This window comes from Protopterus annectens, chromosome 1.part2 (genome assembly GCF_019279795.1).
Source record: "Protopterus annectens isolate FY-2018-M chromosome 1.part2, PAN1.0, whole genome shotgun sequence".
NCBI classification, from domain to species: domain Eukaryota; kingdom Metazoa; phylum Chordata; order Ceratodontiformes; family Protopteridae; genus Protopterus; species Protopterus annectens.
In genome coordinates, this window is record NC_056727.1 from 603,713,820 (window position 1) to 603,736,083 (window position 22,264).

Consider the following 22,264-nt stretch of genomic DNA (forward strand, 5'->3'; position numbering starts at 1 on the left):
CTATGACTTCCTCATTCAGACTTGCCTTCTCCTCAACCACCCATACTAGAAAACTTGAAGCTGTTAACCTGCTCCGATATTTTCCCTTCTATCTCAATTTTCAGCTTTGTCTGATTTATTCTCTTTGCTGCCTTGACAATCATTTTGTCTGTACTCAGCTTCATTCCATGTGCCTCCAGTTTTGTATTCCAGTTCCCCATCATTTGCTGAAGTTTCTATTCAGAGTCTGCTTGTAGTTCCACATCATCTGTACATAGCAACATTTTTGATGTGCCCCCTTAACCTGTTTGTCAATATAGCCCCATCAACAGTATGAACAGCAGTGAGCTCAGAGCTGATCTCTGCTGCATTCCCAATCCCACTGGGAACCCCTCTATAAGTCCAGGCACTCTTCCTACTTGTATTACTGAGTCCTTGTGTATAGTCTGGATTAATTCTGCCATTACTTCTGGCATCTTAAAGCATCACAGGACTGCCAAAATTAGATTAAGACTTTGTCACATACTTCTGTAATTCTGAGAATGGTCAGTGGGACTTTTCCATCATCTCGGACTTCTTTTCCACTATCTGCCTCACTGCAAACATTGGGTCAGTTGTAAAACTTATGAACTGCTCATCCCATGTCTTACTTCCCACTACTCAGTGTGTTTGCCAAACACCTTCTGCAGCACATCCAAGCAGTGTGGCAGGATTTTCATACCTCTGCACTGTCTCCAGTTGAGATGGTGTCTGATGACAGTCTTCTTTAGCTTTCTGTCATTGCCTTGCAACCTGACAGCTTCTTTTTGTCATCTGTTAACTAACTTTCCAGAAGTTGGAAGATTTTCTGTGAAGTCATTTTCTTTGCCTATTGTGACTGGTCTGGTAGCCTCTTCATTAGCTAACCAAAATTTCTGCTTGGCCTGATTCATCTTTCCAATCTGCTCCTTCTTCCTGAACCCCTCTTCTCTTTCGATAATGTCCTAGACTTTATCACCAGCCTTCCTTATTTCTTTGCCTGTCTTGGCCAACACACTTGTTCTATTGGCTTCCCATATACTGTTTTGAAACTGCACCATTCTTTATTAGCTCCACCTATTTTCTCTTTTTCTTGGGGTGCTAGATTCCTAAGTATTTCCTTTAACCCTTATGCTTCCATTCCAGTCAGCTTGGTGGGGATAACTCTACAAACTCTGATTTTATGCCAATCTCCTTTCCTTAGTAGGAGGAAGAGTTGCAAGTTGGCCAGTTGTGTGTGCCATCTTGTGACTGTCTTGATTACCAAACCATCTGCTTGCCAACATTAAGCCAGACAGAAGTCTACAATGGCCACATATTCCATGCTCCTGTTGACCCACCCCCAGTAGACCCTTGCAGACCTCATACCCTATTCTGTCTGGCCCAATATGAACATTCAGGTTACCCAACTCACTTTGTCCTGTTATCCTGAACACACCAGCCAACAGCAGCTCAGAGAAACCTCCTGTTATTAGCAAGGATGCCTTGTATCACTCAAAGTAGTCTTGATCCTTAATCAACTTAGCAGTGGACCCCTTTTGGTGCAATTAGTCGGCATAATCAAATCACCTAGGGTCAAGCTCTTCTATCTACACAACACTGTCTAGCAGCTGATCTGTATAACTACTGTCTAGCAGCTGATCTGTATGACTACTCCCCTGATTTGTGTGGCTGTCCATGACTTCATTCATTTTTGGGTGCATTCCATTGGCATACATCTCAAGTTCAATTGGAGGAGCCAGGTTTGAATCCACTACCTTTGATCCTTGGGGCAGAAACACTTAGCATGCTTTTGAGAGGTGGGAGAAACTCCATGTAGACTTTGGCAGAACATACAAACTCTGCTGGGACAGTGACAGGAGGTCAGAATTGAACACATGACCATGAATCTGTAAGGCAAAGACCTTAACCATTATGCCATCATGTTCACCCCATATAGAAATAAATCGTCTTATCCAAATGATGAGAAAAAGAAAGTGAAAATCTACACAGATTCTGCCTTCTCCATATACACACATGAAGAAGTAATTTTATTTTTTAACTTCTGCTAAGATCCATGTCCATGTGTTCTACCTATGTACTGATGTCAGTTCAATAAAATTGTTAACACATGCTTCTGGCATAATATGATTTTTTTTTTTTTTTGTGATGTAAACCTTTTATGGGTCATACAATGAAAACAATGCTAAAAAGGGGGACTAAAAAGATGCAGCTACAGTGAACCTTGACTGAAGGAAACATACTAAAGAGTAAGACTCATCCATCATTGAAAATCCTGGGGATGGATAACATCAGGGATACCAATACAGGTGTCAACAAAAGTGATGCCATGTTCTACTGCCTTGAAAGCACTGAGGTCAATGAGGACAGCTTCTGGCACTTATAAAAATTACTTCAAATTCTCCATCTTTAGAAATCATTTTAACACAGCACCCTCCTCAAATAAAGCTGAAAACAGGTGGATTTACACACCACTTCTGGCCTTTTTGAGAGAAAAAAATGGTACAACTTCACCACTTTATCCTCTTACTTGTTGAAACTCCCTGTAACTCTGTCCATCATAAAATATGGAATAATTAAATATAAAAACAAAACTACATGTAATACTGATTTGGGGAAACGACCATAAAACAGCTACAAACTTCATCCTTCCCTTTGTTCATTTCAAAATGTTATTCAAAATTTAACATGACAGATCCAACAGCATTAGTTGTGGTATATACAGTACCTGCTGGTTATTGCAAATTTAAGTTTTATGATTTTATTAATAATATGAAAATATGACTGAAGCTCTTGTTCAGCCCTAAACTCTGGTGTGACCTTGACACCAGCTCAGACTTTGGATATAACCTGCTGCATAGTTTTGAAATATAAGGCTACTTGCCTCTTATTTTCCTGTCTCCTCACTGAATAAAACTAGTTAGTTCTCTTCTCCCCATGTGCTCCCTACAGCATAATATATATATATAAAGTGGCACTACTCCAAAGTACTGCGCTATTACTTTCTCATACTCTCAAATTCACTTTTGGGTACAACTCTATAACCAATTCACTTCCCTAACCTTAATCACATCTCATATGGCATCTAAAGTAATACTTATGAAAGGATGACATTCTAACAGTTCATGGTTATCACCCCTTATTTTATACAGTCGTTAACTGCCAAGTTACATCTCAGTACTAATGTATTTCATAAAATCTCTGGGCGAAAAGCAAATAATGGGAAAAACAGCACAAGTCAAAAAGCAGAAGAAATAACTCCAGTGCTAATGTAATATGTTAAACATTGAGGTGATATCGGAAGAAAGCACCTACAACCGCTGTGACTGTGCATCCACAAGTCCTTCACACACTAAGGAAGTTGCAAAGGTTCCATGGAAGTCTGCAGTGAGACAAAAATAAGTCTTCAAAAACCCAAGAAACTACTGATGAAGGCTATGGTTGGGACTGGGATATAACCCGAATGTTATGATGTACTGCTACAATGATCCTGTCAGAAGTCGAGCAAAACAAAAAGAATGCAGCAGAAAACTATGTCCTTCATTTCAATATCTTCACTACCTTATATTCCCTTGTTTCACAGATAAAATATTTAAAAACTATTGCCACAATCCACGTTTAGGGAAAGTCAGCAATCAGTTCATACAAAGTAACAATTTTGGTAAACATAATGGAAAGTTCACAGCTGATTCAACAAGTGCTTCTGTTTTACACTGAAGACTTACCATTGATGACTGTATGGACACTGTGGATTCAAAGTAACGGCTTCTAGTGCTACACTCTTACCTGAAAGAAAAATAAGTCATTATAACTGAGCACAGACTCAAAGTGCTTTTATTATCAGCCATGCATCAGAAACATTTCACTGTTTTATACAAACTAAAGTAGTAAACAGAAAAAAAATAATCTTGGATCACACTTGCAAAGCTTTTGTTTATTTATGTTATTTTACATTTGTTAACCGGGATGGTCCGACTGGACACAGGTCCATTTTCAGTGGAGGCCCGGGGAGAAAAGCTCCACAGTAAGTAAAATTTTACACACTATGTTAAAATACAGTATATAGAGAATTTTCAAACAATATGTTAAAATACAGTATACAGAAGAAGACATAATGCGACCTACATATACAGGAAAAAATAGTTACACATGGTTAATAACAGAAAATGTATACAAATTCAGTCAGCACTGGAAGAAGACCTAGACTGTAATATATATTACAGTAGGTATATTAGGAAGTGAGGTATATAAGTGAAATAATTTGAGGACTTATGGAATACATGAGCATAGCCACTTATTCTTTAAGTGTGTTCTAACTGAGTTTTTAAAGTGAGAAGGGGTTGGGGCAGAAATCAGAGCAGGAGGGAGATTATTCCAGGTTCTAGCTACGGAGTGGGAGAACAGTGCTTTTCCTGCAGTATTGTTAGCCCTAGAGATACGGAGGAGGGGTCTGTCAGAAGATCGGAGAGGACAATTTATATTATAGTGAGTGAGAAGTTGGCCTAGTGCAGGGTTTATTTCTGGATGTGTTACCACATTGTAAGCAATGACTAATTGGTGATAGGTTAGTAGATGGGGAAGTTCCAGCCACTGCAGTTCCCTTAGAGCCTGGCAATGGTGGGTTCTAAAGGTGGAGTTGTTTGCAAACTCGGCGATTTTATTATAACATGATTCAAGTCTGGCAAGGTCAAGTTTTCTACGCTGGGTGAGAATTGGAGTAGCATACATTAGGGTACACAAGGCAAGAGTTTGGGCTAGGGTAATCCGTGCTTGTTTTGAGAGAGATTTTCTGTGCCTATATAATGTTCCCATTTTTTATGGACTTTTTTGATAGTTTGTGAAATGTGGACGTTGAAGGGTAGATTTTTATCAATTTCAAAGCCTAGAAGTTTGGTATGGGCAGAGGAAGAGATAATAGTGCCATTTTTGGAGGAGATAGTGAAGGACAGAGGGTTGGAAATGGTTTTGTTGGGGGTGAAAAGTAGTAATTTGGTTTTATTAGGGTTTAGGATAAGTTTGATCTGAGTGATCCAACTTTCCACAGAGCTAAAGGATTCCTGGGTGAGTTGTTGTAGGGTGGGAAGTGATGGAGTTGAACAGATAAGAGTTGTGTAAATCCATATGTAGACTATTACAGTTTTTTACTACACTATGAGAAGCACTATACACCTTAAGAATTTCATCCTATCTTACTTTTGTCATCTTTCACTTGAATGTGGCTGTATTAATATTTTGCTTTATTGTCTTAAGTAGTCAGTTGTGTTGCCATCCTGGTTATTTTGTAACAAAATCTACTGCAAAGAGAAAACATATCTACCTACTAACAATGGTCTGAACAGTACAGTAAGATTTATCAAAGGGAATTGTAAGTCCAAAATGTTAGTTTACATGGCTATATGCAGTGCATACTATATAGGAAAAACTGAAAGGACATTTAAGGACCGTATCTATGAACATTTATACGACATTAGGACCCACAAGGAAACAAATGCTTTGTACAAACACAGTGTATCTTGTTCTTTGTTTCTAGGATTCAAATTTGGTATAATTGATTCAGTCACAAAGGATTTTTTGAGGGGAGGGGGTGATATGAAAAATGCTTTATTATACAGGGAACTGTTATGGCAGCTCAGGCTTAAATCTAATTCCCCACCAGGTCTTAATGACTATATTAGTATAATCAGTTTGAGTTATGTTTAAAAATGATTTTACAACTTAGGATTTGTACAAAATGGTTTTTTTCCTCTCCATATATATATACATTTTTTTTTTTTTTTATATTATTAAAACAAACAGGAAATACTTTTATATTTGATTTACTTTTATACCTACTATGATTGTTTCTCACCACAAGCTTGTTCTCTTGTAACACAGATGAATGAGTTAAGCTCATCGTAGGGGAAGATATAAAATATGAAATAAGGCCTACAAGAAGGACAAAAAAAACTGAAAGCCCTCTTGGTGAAAGTAAAAAAAGAGGATAGAAATTCAAAAATCAAGATCTAAGATAGAAAGAGAGACACAGTAAAAGAATCAGAACAACTATAGACCCATGGCACCATAAATAAATTCTCCTCCTCTTGCACTTTTATCAATTGTATTCCCAAAAGAATATATAAAATGATTAAAACATTATATACTAAAGCAAACTGCAACTCTATATTAATAAGAAAAAGCCTCTAGGTTTGGGTGGGATGGATGGTTGGTTAAGGTGTTTGCCTTACAACAACAGGTATAGTCTTTCGACCGTCACAAGGGGGATTGGCTTTATATACTAAAGCAACTGCAACTTTCTATATTATAAAAGAAAAACGGGGTGGATGGTGGATGGGTTATTATGGTTAAAGTGTGTTTGCCTACAAGGTATAGGGTTCAGGTCTACAAGGGTCATTTGGGATTAAATGGCTCACCAGGGCAGTTAGCCGATGCCATTACATCAGTTTTTCTTGCCCTGTCAGGAGCTTGGAAATGGTTTGCTTTGAAATGGCCTTGACCTTGCCCTGTAGCAAAGCTGCCTAGCAGCTGGTCAGATTTTTTCTGAAAGGTTTAGTCCTGTCAGAAAATGATGGGTTAGTCCTGAAGGAAACCCTGTCCACATGGAGATAATGAAGAATCACAATTCACAAATTTCTGGACATTTAAATTCAAAATTTTCTCCTGTTGTAATTAATGTTATTAATGTTACTGATGTCTCTGGTTATATTCCTGTTATACAACGGTTGCAACATATTAGTGATTGTAGTAATGTTGCAGATATTAACGGGGATAACTTTGTTGACACATTCAATTTTAATTTGCATTTGGATGAAACAGATGCAAATATGTTGGAGGGTGTACATAATTTATTGAATGTGAATTGTGATAATAGAGCTGGATATGGGTCACCTTCTGTGAGACATGTTAAGGTAAATATGTGTGAATTAGAATCAACTGTAGATTCAAAGTCATCTTTAGTGAACGCTGAAATGGGCGAGGCTAATGAATTTTGTGTTGAAACTCAGTAGTCTTTGCGTTTGAGTGAAGCTTTTTCCAATATTGTTGGTTACAGTGGTTCATTTATTAATAATTCTGTAGATAATACTGATGTGGGCTGTGATTCCCTGTATGATGTTAGTTTGCACACCTTTCCAACTTATTTTGGTGAGGCTGGTGTGCATTTTGATGATGATAGTGACAGTCAAATTGAGCAGGAAATTGAGAATGTGGCGCAAAGTAGTTTGAACTATTGTAGTATGGATTGTGGAATTATAGAACTGATACAAGTAATGGATGAAAACTCTATATCAGTTCTGGAATGTGGGCCTAGTAATCCTGTTATTATAGCTAATGGTTTTGATGATTTTAAAATATACAATTATTCTACTAAAATCATTAATGAACGACATGTTGAATTATTGGCTGAAGGGTTAACCTTTGTTCCTCTAGCTCGGGGTTGTTTAAGTAACACTTTAGTTGATCTAAAAATGTTAGTAAGGAAAATGAACTTGAAATTGACTTTTGATGGTGTAAATAGGAATCAAGTGGGTTTGACTTTGAAAAAACCAAGTAAGTATATGCCCCCAGCTAATGTTGTTACCAATGCATACGAAAGGATATGTGAGTTTGACATTAGGGAGCATTATAGGTGGGCAATGAGTCCACACTACAAGTTCGCTTTTGATACGAAGGACAACTTGACTTTTGAAGAGCATGAATTGCTGGATGGGTTGGTAAATGACATTTCTATAAGATTTATGAAGCCCGATAAAGGAAATGGCTTAGTGCTTATTGACAGGGTTGATTATGTCAACAGTATTATGGCATTATTGGCAACGGATACTTACGAAGATGTTAGTCTTAATGAATTAAATATTGCCTATAGTAAGGTTAGTTTGTATATTGAGGACTTACTTTGGCAAGGGCACATTAATGAGGATGAGTATAGGTATCTGATTAATGATTATCCAATGGTTAGTGGGATTTTTGGAATACCCAAGATCCACAAGGGCTTAAATAATTTAGCATTTAGGCCAATTGTTGATGGCAAGCGCAGTAAAACCTGTTTTATAAGCAAATTTCTTGATTTTGAGCTACAGAAGGGTTTAAAAGTATTTAATTACATTACCAAAGATTCGTGGTCATTTTTGGAGAGGCTAAAGGGTGTTAAATTCACCAATGATACTATTATGATAACAGTTGACGTTGTAAACTTGTTTTCAGTTATTCCCACAACAATAGGGCTTGAATGGTTGGAGGTTCAATTGTTAAAAACAGGTTTATTTGATCAGGATAGAATCAACTTGTTGGTAGGCCTAATGGAAATTGTACTCACTAACAATTTTATTCAGTTTGAGGGGAGTTTTTTTAAACAGACAACTGGTGTAGCGATGGGGGCGGCATGCGCCCCGGTATATGCCAATTATGTAATGGCATACTGGGAGCAAGAATTTCTTTTTACTAGCAGATTTATGCCCCACATTAGCTTTTACACCTGCTTCCTAGATGATTTGTTTATCATCTGGGAAGGTGGAATTGATAAGTTTAGAGAATTTATTGAGTTTCTTAATAATTCTGTAGAATTTTTGAAATTCACCCATAGTATGAGTAAAGTTGAAATTGATTATTTGGATGTACATTTAGCTGTCAGCCCTGTTAATTCTGGATTGATATCTACCATTCATAGAAAAGCAACATTTTCGAATTCATATCTGAGTTATTCAAGTTGTCATCCTGACCATCAGAAGAAGGCAATAGTTAAAGGGCAGATGGTCAGGGCAGCGAGAATGACCAGTTTGGATGTTGATTTCTTTAAAGAACTTGACTTCATCAAGTTGATGTTTATTAGGCGGGGTTATCCAGCGGCACTGTGTGATTGTATTGCGGATGAAGTAAAATCAAAAAGGGCCAATGGTGTGTATTGGGCCTTATTGCATGGAAAGCCTGATATTGGAAATGAGCTTGTTGATAATAATGCTGTTCCTATGGGTAACATCATTCTTAGAGAGGATGAATCTAGTGCACGGGTCAGTGGTGACCATCCATTATATTTCATTACCACTTTCTCCTTTGATGCACCTTATATTGCTGAGATTATCATCAATAATTGGAAAATTTTGAAAATGGATCATTCGGTAAGTGGGAAATTGGGGAGACCGCCTAAATGTGTTTTTAGGAAAGGACTTTCTTTTAAACAATTATTGGAAAAAGGTGATATTACACATACTGTTTCTTATAGGAGTAAGGGTAATTTTAAATGCGGTAGGTGTAGTGTTTGTCACCTGATCAATGTGACGGGTGCAGAATTTAAGGTGGCTGGAGTTACTGTTAGGGTTAGGGCTCATTTTGACTGTTATAGCACAAGTGTCGTATACGCGGCTATGTGCACTCAGTGTCCGGCCTTTTATATTGGGAAGACCTGCAGGGCATTAAGAGACCAAATTATTGAACATCAGTCTGATGTTAGATTAAAGAAAAAGACCAATGCCCTGTATAGGCACATTGACACCAATAGTGGGCATCATTTTAAGTTTTGTGTGATCCAACAGATTTTGGTAGATAAATTTGGAAGAAAACTGGATGTGCACTTAGATATAGGTGAGATGAAATGGCAGTTGAAACTTAATGCATTGGAATTCCCAGGCATTAATGATCATGCTACTATTATGCCCATTTTAAAATTAAAAAGTATATTGGGTTGAATTTGCTTGCACTTATAATGTTGTATACAATGTATACATCTAATAATTAGATTTGTAGTGTTGTTATGATCAATGTTCATTACAAATTGCAGCAATTCAGTTTTGTTTGGCTGTTTTAACTTTTCATTCTGATTTTAGTGTTGATACACCTTTTAGTAAGGTTTGTGATTGTGCTTTTTACTATGTATGCTGGCCTTCATATTGATTGTTAATTATGTTAATTAAGATAATTATTCAATTGAATTGTTCATGATGTCATTTTTAGATGTGTATATAAGGTTGCTTTTTACTTGCATTAAGTTGTGTTCTGATGAAGTCGGATTAAAGACGAAACCTAGGTCAACTCGTGGCTTTGTTCATTTCTTCACTGGTTGCTTCCTGAGTTCATTTGCTGGTGAATTCATTTATTCCTGGTTTGGTGTTTTGTTAGTCTCTCTACAAACGTCAGGTGCTGAAGTAGCAATTCCTGACTGTCTGCCTGAATCAGGCAATCATCCAGGTATGGGTAAATCTGAATATTTCTCTGCCTGCAGTATGCAATGGCTGGAGCCAGGCACTTTGTGAATACCCTGGGCGCAGTAGATAAGCCAAAGGGAAGTGCAGAGAACTGATAGTGCATGTAGCCTGCCCTGAAACGTAGATATTTCCTGCAGGATTCCCTTATGGGGATGTGCAGATACGCTTCTTTTAAGTCTAGGGTGACTAGCCAGGAGTCCTTGGCTAGCATAGGAAGCAGCTGCTGGAGAGTAAGCATTTTGAATTTTGGTACCACCAGGAAGGTGTTGTTAGAGTTGACAGATCCAGAATAGGGTGCCAAGAGTTCTCTTTTCTGGGCACCAGGAACAGTCTGGAGTAGAAACCCTGTCCCCTTTGCTCTGCTGGAACAGGTTGAATAGCTCTGATACTGAGAAGAGAAAGTACTTGCTTTTGGGCCTCTGCCCACTGGTTTGGAGGAAGGTCTGGCAATCCGCATGAGGTTGGCAGTGAGTGGAAGTAGAATCTGTATCCCTGGGATACAATGTTTAAGACCCATCGGTCCTGGGTAATATACTCCCAGTTTTTTGCATGCAGGGCGAGTTTTCCTCCTAGGGTTGCAAATACTTGAGCATGGCTGGGAAGGATGAAAGATAAGTAATTGTGAACTTTTTCCAAAAGGGGGTGGCTTACTACTCCCTGTTTTTGAGGGGGGGAGCACTCCATTGTTTAGATCTGTGCATACCCTGAGACTGTAGTCTTTGTGGTCTGTTGCCCCTGGGTTTGGACTGAGAAGGTCTGGGAGGGACTGGAAAGGACCAGTTTTTTGAAGGCCAATGCCTACTAAATCTAGGTGGCTGTACCTGTAAGAAATCTTTAATAGTTTGCATAGATTTAGCTTTTTCCTCCATCTTTTTAAGAACTTCTGCTTTTGAGCCAAGCAAGCATTCATGGTTTAATGGAGCATCTGGTAATTTTGCTTTGACATGGTCTGGCAAGATTTGTTCCTTCAGCCAAGCATGCCTTCTCAGAACAGACCCAGTGACAGCAGCCCTGCAAGATGCTTCTAAAGCATCAAAACCACACTGCAAAGTATGTTTACCAATGTGGTTTGCAGAATGCATTAACTCTTGTAAGTCTTTATTTTCTGCACAATCAGGAATCAACAACATTTTTTGTTTAATTAGTTCCATAATATGCTGCTGGTACTTCAACATGTGAAACTGGCAATTTAAAGCCCTGATGGCAAGAGTTGCAGAGGTATATACCTTCTTACCCCCATCTGTCTAGAGCCCTAGAATCCCTGTCCGAAGGGGTAGGGTTTTGGGCTGCAGTAGCCTTAATACCTTTAGGTCCCTGGGAAATGGTCTCTGGATCCGCAGCAGGATTTTTAAAGTGAATGTTTTGAGAGTCAGGTACTCTGTAGTACCTGTCAAGCTTTCTAGGAGCTAGTGGTAAAGTATCAGGGGTAAGACTGGATTCCATGAAGACATCATCTACAATATCCAGGACAGGGGGAATAGCTAGAGGCCTATGCTGAGGCAAGTCTAAAAATTCCCTCAGTCTCTTTTTGGACTGTGGGTAGTCCTGGCCTTCCCAGCTGAAATGCTCTCTTAGGGTATGCAAGGTTTCACCGAAAGAAAGGTCCTCTGGGGGTGGGGGTGGGGGGCAGAGGGGATGGAATCCTCTGCATCTGAATCCTCATAGGCAGATAAAGGTATGTCCTGGTAATCACAGGGATCAGAGTCATCGGACTCATAGTCTGTAGATTCAGAAGGTAAATCAATTATTTATCTTTTAGAGGGGGAAGGCTGGCTTCTCCTAATTATAGTAATAAGGTCTTCAGCTATTCTAAACTTTTGTTTCTGTGGCATGGAAGCTTGAGAATGCGCTTTGGTCATCGGTTTCCTAGGCGTAGTGCGAACTCTGGGCCTGAGAAATTCGGTAGTTTTAGTTATTAACGAAGAAGTCGGCTTAATACGAACATTGGTAGGTCTGAATACACCCTCAGAAGCCGGTGCCTGCACTGCGGCTCCGGACCCATCCAAGGTAGAGACATCCGCAGGTTTCATAGTTGAAGAAGCATCTCACGGCATACTGGACTCCAAATTGGTCTTAGTAAAGGCCTGCGAATCTGCAGAAGCGGGTAACAGGGGCTGCGAAAGCGCCTCACTGAGTACCGGCGAACTGGCGACTAGCTTAACGGAAGCATTGTTGGCAGTTTTGGACCTATGCGGTCTGTCTCTGCCTTTATCTTTGCATTTTTTTGGAAGGTCGGTAGTCGGCTGGCTTACCAACGCCATTTCGGAATATGGAGAATGAGAGCAAAAGAATTTAGATACAAAAATAGCCCGGTGACTAATAGTTTGGGCGTTGAACAAGGCAATAAACTGACAGCGTGGGACAGCGTGGTCTGGGCCTAAACAGGTGACGCAGTAAGAATGAAAATCTCTGTGAGGTATTCCAGCAAGACAATTGTTAACTTTTTCTGACATCGGTTAGAGCAAGAGAAAAGGATCCCCAACACGGTACTTAGCTTTAGAAGATTTCAGGTTTGAAACTCAAAAAACGAAAATTTCAGGTAGCTGCCGACTGGCACTTGTGAACTGCTTCAGCTTCGGGCTCCCGCACGACAAGAAAAGCTGATGTAATGGCACCGACTGCATGTTTTATACCCCTAACGACCTGACGTCATGGAAGAGGTGACAGCATCCGATGCAGAAATCCCAAGACTCTGGTATTCGGGCCGACTGAAAGCTACCTGCTGGGAGATAACCCAAGTGTGATTACTGCAACAGTGAAACATGAAGAACATCATACCATGATCTTATTTCAGTATCAAAAACTCAAATAAAATACACAGCTTTTGCAGATGATCTCAGTATTTACTTTCAATATCCTAATATTGATTTAAATAAAATCCTATTGTCCATAGATAAGTTTTCCCTAGTATCCAACTATGAAATTAATCTTAAGAAGTCAGTTATTTATCCAATTAACCCACTGGGACATAATGAATTTTACTTTCCGGAGACTAATGTTAAAGTGCAATATACTTTGAAATATTTAGGTATACATTTTAGCCATACACAATCAGATATATTCAATAATAATATAGTTAAAACTTGGTCAAATATAGTCCGTAACATAAATAAATGGGAAAAGCTTAAACTATCTACATTATCAAAAGTTTCAATGGTAAAAATGAACATATTGCCTAAGATTTTATACCATCTGAATGCCACTTTCATGAACATTCCAGTTACCTTTTTCAACAAGATAAAAGTTCAACTGGCAACATTCATATAGTACCCAAAAAGTACAAGAATAACCTTTAATAAGCTAACACCCTCAAAAGAAAAAGGAGGCTTATGCCTTCCTGATTTTCAGTTGTACTATGAGATTATCAATGCAAGTCGCATCATGCAGATTACAAATCATGACCCTATAGGTAATGAATGGTACCCATTATGGATTAAATTATTTCACCAGAACATTATAACATATAAAGTTAATCCAAAAACGATTCCCTTCTTAAAACACGAAACTCTTAAGACAACAAAAATTCACCCAATCTTAATAAACAGCTGTGAAATTTTCAAGAAGCTACTGATATCAATAAATTTAAAAGACACAATTACTCTTCTGCAACAAATACATAACAACCCAGATATAAAACTAGTAAACACTATGGTAAACCTAGATAAATACCCTGGCTTTTGCCACCCAAGAAAATTATTTTCCTGTGCCCCTGTCAAGCAGAGCCACAGAAGTGATCCCCGGGGCAAATTTCATATCTCCCATCCAATCATCAATATTTTTCTTGAAGAGTGCTAATGAGGAGCTTTGTTTGATATAGATAGGTAGTTTGTTCCAGAGTATGGGAAGTCTCTGGGACAGGAATCTATGCTGCCAGCATGTTCTGTTTATTGAGGTGACAAGGTTTAGGTCCCTAAGAGCATGTAGCTTGGGGGGGATTGGGATTTCTTTATGTGGAGCATGTCCAACAGCTCTGGGTTTGACATAGCTTTGTATGTTAGGCAGAGATTGCCTTTGAGTAGGTGATATGCGACAGAGTAAAGCTGGAGTTTTTTGAGACTGTCTGTGTAGGGCATATGTTTGGGGCCGGTAATCCTCTTTGTGAGGTATTTCTGTGGCCTTTCCAGTTGCTGTAGATGTCTTATGAGGTATATACCAAAAGGGGAGTTGTACTCTATAATGGGTCTAATGACTGATGAGTAGAGGGGAAAAATGACCTATTTTTTCCTGGATGAGAAACCTTTTGTGATGAGGTGTACCACGTAGAAGGATTTCCTAACTACTGTGGCAAGGTGATTATCAAAGGAGAGACTACTGTCCACCGGTCCCAAGGTCTCATCATAATTTTGGTGTTAAGTAGACTATCGCCTATGTGGTAGTTCATGGGTACAGGGTTTTTACCAAAAAGGATGACAATGCACTTTTTGGCATTGAGCTTGAGGCCATGGCTTTGACACCAGGCATCTGTCTCAGTGAGGCCCTTTTGTAGGATGTCCACATCGTTCGGAGTTTTGATTATGGCTCCTAGTTTGCAGTCATCTGCGAACTTTGTTGGCCAAAGGCCTTCTGTATTAGCCTGTACTTCAGAGAAGTAGATACCAAACAGGAGAGGACCTAGGACTGAACACTGTGGTACTCCACTTGTCACTGGTCTGAAGTTGGATTTAGAGTCTGCTACTTTCACAGTGTGAGTTAATTAACTCTTATACCTAGTAAGTACTATAACCAAAGATATCACTGTAGTTGAGCAAGATGTTAACTTAGCACAAGTTCTAAAATTGCACGAGTAAAAAGAAAATTATATCAAATACATATAAATTAATAGCAAATATTAAATATCAAAATACAATTATTTTTTCAAAGTTGTGGGAAAGTAAAGATAACACCATATAAGACAATGAAAAGGAAGTAGCTATTAGAAATACTATGAAACTGACACCATACAAAAAGTTAATACACACACAGATCCTGATCTACAACAATGCCTACCATACACCTGTTCACCTTAACAAATTCAACCCATCCAAGTCACCGTATTGCCCCTTTTGTCCTAATAAAGAGGCGGATATTCTCCATATCTTTTGGAGCTGCAAAACAGTTTATAAACTATGGTGCTCAACAAGATTCCTTTTAGAGAAATCAGGGTATTCAAAATTCATGTTGTCATGGGAGACAGCTATACTACAATAATAATAACTTCTCTAAACACATTATAATATCACTATGCACCCTATTAAAAGCTTACATAGTGAAAAACTGGATAGACAGATCAAGACTAACCTGGTCTGAATATAAAAGCATGGCGAAAAAATATATATTGGCCAAGAAGCTTTAAACCTACTATCAGAGGTACGGCAAAGCATTAATTGATATTCTATCATAAACACTAAATTAAATGCTAATTATATACGGGTAGTAGACACATCACTTAGTTGAGATTAGTAACCACAATAATTAAGATGACATATTTATATATGTACATATGGTATAGTAGAGAAAATTGTTATCATTCTATAGGTTGATGTTATACCTCTAGTATTGCTGGCATTTGCAAAATAATGTATAAGAGAACTGCTGTATGATAAAAGTTCTTGGACTAACATAATATAAGCATATCCTCATAGTAACACAAAATTGTAATTCTACCTGATTTGAATGTTAATTAGTAAAGTGTGCAATAACTATTATTACTTGCTTATAGTATGCATTCTGTAATATCAGCTGTACCACATGAATATATGTCTTGTTTATCTTCTTCTGCATATTTTGTGAAAAAATATTTCATAAAAAGAAATTTGATATTAAAAAAAAAATATGAAGTATGGGTTCCCTTTCAGAAGTTCGAACAGCTGGAATCACGAAATGCATATGGCTGAAGCCATATGCTTGAATTTCAGAAGCTCGACCTTCTGAAAGAGAAGTTAAAAAAAATATATATATATATATATATATATATATATATATATATATATATACATACAACAATGTTTCTGCAGGTAAGCAAGGCCCCCTGCGCCCCCACACCCCCCGCTACTTATTTATTCCAACTCCAAGATCGCACTACAACGCAGAAAGGGAAACTTCTCGGTCTGCGCTGTATGCCGATCCCCATTCAGAAGGTCGAGCATATGGTCTCGACCATATGCATTTCGAGATTTCAGCCATTCGACCTTCTGAAGGGGAACTGAAGTATGATACTCAGACGGCTTTTATTATTTAGTAACTACAGTCTTCAACAATTTGCCAGAAAACCATACATTTTATGAGCAGCAGAACAAAAATATGAAGCAAACTCAGGGACATTCAGTCAAATCAGAGACAGTTGAGAGGTATGATTCTACCCATCAGAGCTAAGCCAACAATACCTTAAGTCACCTCTGATGGAGGCCTTATCTATATCAGCAGGTTGTATGCAGTCTGCCAAATGTACTACAGGCCAGAGTGCAGATGCCATATGCCTCCCAGCCAACAGCACCTCAGAAAGGCTACGAGGGAACGGCTGACATTTTACAGTCTTCCACATCCACGCATTCTCAAAGTCGCTCAATTTACTGCCACCAGTCTTTCTCGAACACAGATGCACAGCAGCCAAAAGACTGCAATGGTCCCCACAGGGTTACATTCAAATTAGACATGCACAGCAAATTTGACTGCTCCAACTGGACTACCTAAACTGCCATCAGGACCAAACAGAATGGCAGCTATTAGCAGGACGATACACTTATTCATGATTTGCCAGGAGGTGACAAATGCAGAAGGATGTAGCATCATTGCCTTACTTTCACTGCAGAATACGCAGCTCTTCCACAAGACATGAAAAACAGACTTCACCACAGCACTTTGAAATTCGTAACACCTCTAGATGTCTGAGTGACTATATGCAAGTAAATACAACAGCAGAAAAACACAGGGAAAGTGTTGGGCATGAAGGAATGATGATATGCAGAACTGCAGATGCTTCACCCCCCCCCCCACCATGTACCACTTCACTCATGAATACTAACCCAGCCCTGCCACTGCCCCTAACACCAACCATACATATCACATTACCTAAATCATTTTCCCTAAAAACATCACTACACAAGAAACTCACACACATACACTGCACATACACCATCGCACACATAAAATACTAAAACTTTCACCTTACCTGGCCCTTACTCCAACTCTAACCCACAAAACCTCACACATAAACTCCAAAATCTTCACAGACAACATAAGATCTATTCCTCTAACCTTTATTCTAACCCTAACATGCAAACATTCTCATCGCTAATGTTGACACTTTTGATACATCCATAACCTCTGGCATTAGAAGAAAGCCCCACTTATCCACTAAAGTGAATGCAATACACTCTGTTGATAAGATATGCATTCACCAGAGTGTATTGTTTCCACGTGAGAGAGAGTGTGTATGTGTGTGTACACTAAAGCAATAGCTACTGAGTCAGGCCTGTGACAAGTGTATAAAAACTTAAAAGACTGACAAACTTGATATAAGCTACGGCTTTCTTGAGGGAGTAGGCTGGCTGTCAGGCAAGCTGCAACCTGTGCACAATACAACTATACTGGTTAAAAAAACAACCAGTCAGAAATCCACAACAAACTGTTTATTATCTCTAATGTCTCGGATGACAAAGCCTTCAAGAAGCAACATTCTAAAACACTCTCCTGTCATAAATACTTTCCCTCATTAAATTAACAACACTCAGTCAATCATACAACAACCCCATAGCTGAACCAACAGGAGGAACTGAGTAGGTTCTGGAAATTCCAATTGTAATACGACATAATACTTTCTTAGGGGGACTGAGAAACATTTTGATTTTTTCACCAAAACATTTGACTCATTCTGGTAACAGTTTCAGCAAAAGAGAATCATTCAAAGGGGCTGGTCAAAGCCACTCTCTCTTCAGAATCTGAATCAGAAACCCAGGAAGACAACACAGAATCTGACCCTTCTCAAATATTTTGAAGTTCAAAATCTTGAATCTCTTTAGAAAATAAAGAATCTGCTTTTCTTTTACCAGAAATACCCACACTGGTAGGGTCAAGTGCTTGAAGTAAACCCTGAATTAAGTCCAGTAAATCACTCCTGTCTAGATTAACTATGACAGGAGAAGAGCTACGTCTTACATTTTTGTTTCTTTTTGACAGCTACTTCTGAAGAAAAGGACCCACTTTAGCAATGGAAAATCTCCATAGGGATGGGCACAGCTTTCTGGCTAAGCAGAGGGTATTCTCTGTCCCTTCTCCCAGGACCAACATAAGTGGCTCCCCCTTATCCACCAAGGGCATTCCAACAGCTGTAGAGGACATCTAAACCCCCTAGTCCATGGTGCCTGCAGTGACTACACCAGTGTTAGCAATGGAAAAAAAGATAAATGGTTTGAGAAAACAGTTTTAGGCAGAGTAACATCACGTTATTTGTGCCTCACAAACTTTAGCAGCCTGCTGTAGTGGCAAAGACTGTTTAATCATTTTATTTTATTTTTGTGGCTGGAAGACGGAAGAACTAAGGAAGTGATAGGTTGTTCCATGGTTAAGCTAAAACAAGATGCCTGATTCCCAGGAAGGCTGGAAGTCAGTAAAACAGGTAAGCTGTAAAAAGTAAATTTTCCCACATAAAAACACAGTAAAAAGCATTTTAATCACTTACCCCAAAAGTAAAACACAGTTTTTACCTCCAAAAAGGTAGGTTAAAGTTAGTCTTAAATACATTTTACCACTAAAGCAAAAAGTGACATTCCTGCTTAAAAGTAGTCAAAAATCATGTGACTGCCATTTAAAACATTTTTTCTTAGCTTTAAAATTAAAGTTTCACAAAAAAAGTTGACATAAATGCTAAAGAAAAACCTTTCTTCCCCAAAGGGAATTTATCTGCTAAGCATAGGAACAGCATTAGCCAACTGCAGATTCTCAAAAGTCCACAACAGGAGTGTTCTTCGGTGGTAGGAAAGCTATTAAAGGCCTGTAGCCCAAACCTGACTTTTTAGTTAGCTCAGCTCAAGCTGACTAATGTCTAGACACATGAAAGGTAGCCCAAAAGCTTTGGAAGGTGGCTGTAGGCTATAACCCATATAGCTTAGGCTACTGCTGAAGGATCCATATGATGGACATCTACTTAAATTAAAAGAACTTGCTTAATCTGGGCAGATTTAGGATGGTTTCCAGCATTCATCTTTTCTTACAACCAGGAATAATCCTGAGAGGAAACCCTTGCCTTGCTCTTGTTCACCGCACCCCTTATAAGACTATATTACTTAATCCCCATTACTCAATGGTCCAAGGTCAGGCTAAACCAATTACATGTGAACTACGATAAGTTCCAGCCTAGGATATGTGGGCAAAGAGGGAGGAGGAAGATGGAGCTGGTAGATGTTTTATACATTACCTTCATTGGTGGGAGGGGGGCTGTTCTGTAGCATGTAACAGTCTCTCCAAACCCTCGAAGCTATTTTTTTGTTTGTTTTGCAAATACTTTATTTTGCTTGTACTGCTCAATCGTGTACTGCTTTTAACAGAGTAACCAGTCCCTAGTAAAGCAATGTTTGCTGTTCCTCTGAATAGGAAGATGAAAAAAGCTCCTTCACTGGCTTCATTATTCTCCCCTTTCTTTTATCTTCATAAAGATATCATGGAAAGGAGGATAAATACCAAATACTTATCCAATTATCCAGAGAAAGACTGACCCTTCATGTCTTCAGAGAGGGCGTGGATTCTTAATCAGACAAGCCACCTAATAATACTGCCAGTGGCTTCCACCCAGATAATTATCTACAATGTCATATCCATATCTGATTGCATGCTTCCCCTCGGGTCAGTTCTGTATGAGCACATCTACTCGTGCATGAATCGTACCATCCCAAACAGAATAAAGACGCTCTACTCCAAAAAAAAGGAAGCCAATCTGGTGGTCCCCTGCCATAAACAAACTTTACAACAAAAGGAAGAAACTGTTGCAGAAAAGAGGAAAATCCCAGGATGCAAAAAAACTCCCTTACCAGCCTCAGTAAGAAGCTGAGATCCCTCATAAAATCCTCCAAAGTTAGTTATGAAAATAAAATTGCCAAAGATTCCAAAGACAGCCACAAGGCATTCTATAGCTACGTCAAGAATCTAAATGGCATTGCTCAGATCTGCTCTGAGCTACAACAGAATGGCATTAAATATACTGATCCCAAGGATATTGCTAATATCCTGTCAGATGAATTCAGTGCCAACTTTACCCCCCTCTCACCCCCTAAAGGACCCATCTCAATACCAAAAGATTGCCAAATTCCAGTAATAACGGCCACACAGATAAAAAATACACTCTCCAAAGCTAAGAATACAGCATCCATGTGACCAGGTGAAATCCCGGGCTATGTAATACATTAACTACAAAATGAATGAACTGGCACCTCACCTAAGTGTCATGTTTAATCATAGCCTCACCTCAGGCTTTGTGCCCACTGAGTGCCGCACAGCTACAGTTATCCCACTCCACAAGGGGAGATCCACCTTGGATCCTGGGAACTACCACCCCATCAGTCTGACGAGCCTGATCTGCAAGGCCATGGAACGTATTATCATGGAACTTATAAACAAAGACATTGGCAACCTTCAAACACTGGACCCCACCCAGTTTGGGTTCATGAAATGCTGATCTTGTCTCCTGAACCTGACTGACTTCTTTGAATCAGTCTCCAGAGCTGTGGACGAGGGTAAAGTGGTCCACACAGCCTATTTGGACCTTGCCAAGGCCTTCAACACCATCCCCTACTATGGAATCATAGATAAACTTACTAAGCTGGGCATTAATCTCTACGTCACTCAATGGGTTGCCAACTGGCTTACTGACAGAACCCACACTGTAAAAGTAGACGACTCCAATTCCAGCTCCAGACAAGTGACAAGTGGAGTACCTCAGGGTTCAGTCCTGGGACCGCTCTTGTTTGGCATCTACTTCTCTGAAGTACAGGTCAACACTAAGAGACTCTAGCTAAGAAAGTTTGCAGATGACTGCAAACTGGGCTTCATTATTGAATCCCCAAATGATGTGCATATTCTACAAAAGAGCCTCACAGAAACAGATGCTTGGTGCCAGAGTCATGGGCTCAAGCTCAATGCCAAGAAATGTATAGTTATCCCCTTTGCAAAAAATCATGTACCCATGAATTACCACATAGGTGGCAGTACACTAAACACCAAAAGTTTGATAACAGACTTAGGGACACAGGTGGACAGTGGTCTCACCTTCGATAACCACATCGCTGCAACAGTCAAGAAATCCTTCTATGTGGCACACTTCATTCCCTAATGGCTTTTCATCCAGATAAAAAGAGGTCATTGTCCCACTGTACTCATCCCTCATTAGACCCATTAGAGAATACAACGCCCTGTTTAGTATGTACCTCTCAAGACATCTGCAGTAACTGGAAAGGCAGCAGAAATACCTCACTAAAAGAATCACAGGCCTAAAGCAGATGCTCTATGCTGAGTGTCTAAAAAAACTCCAGCTATACTCTGTCGCATATCGTCTACTCAGAGACGATCTCTGCTTAACATAAAAGGCCATGTCAAATCCAGAGCTGTTGGACATGCTACACTTAAAGAAATCCCAATCCCTCAGAGACACATGCTCCAGGGATCTAAACCTTGTCATTACAATGAACAAAACATGCTGGTGGGATAGGTTCCTGACCCAGAGACTCCCCAAACTCTGGAATAGACTGGCCATACATGTCAAGCAGAGCGCCTCTTTGGCCCTCTTCAAATGGAACCTTGACGAATGGATGGTAGACAGGAAATTCACCCCAGGGATCATGTCAGTTGCCCTGCTAGACAGAGGTCCAGGGAAGAAATAGCAAGGGAATTGTTATGGCTAGGCTTGTACAGGCACTAAGGCCGATACCCTAGTACCAACCTATGAACCTATGATATTCTATTTCTCTAGGTTTCATCTTGAACATCCTTGCTGCTCATGTGACTAGATTCTCCAAGAATATATCCTTAATAGCTGGCCTAATAGCAGAAAAGCAGTGCCATCAATGCCCTATGTCCAGGAATAGGCTCGGACTGCTGGTATGGTCATA

General features: G+C 39.3%; 1 protein-coding gene across 1 annotated transcript in view; it reads right to left on the minus strand.

Annotated features, from left to right (window-relative positions):
• Positions 1-22,264, minus strand: part of RMDN2 (regulator of microtubule dynamics 2) — a 1,837,333-nt gene that overhangs the window by 950,803 nt on the left and 864,266 nt on the right. Inside the window, exon 5 of the mRNA XM_044057972.1 lies at positions 3,723-3,783. Coding sequence (XP_043913907.1) covers positions 3,723-3,783 — 61 coding nt within the window. The remainder of the gene's footprint in view (positions 1-3,722; positions 3,784-22,264) is intronic.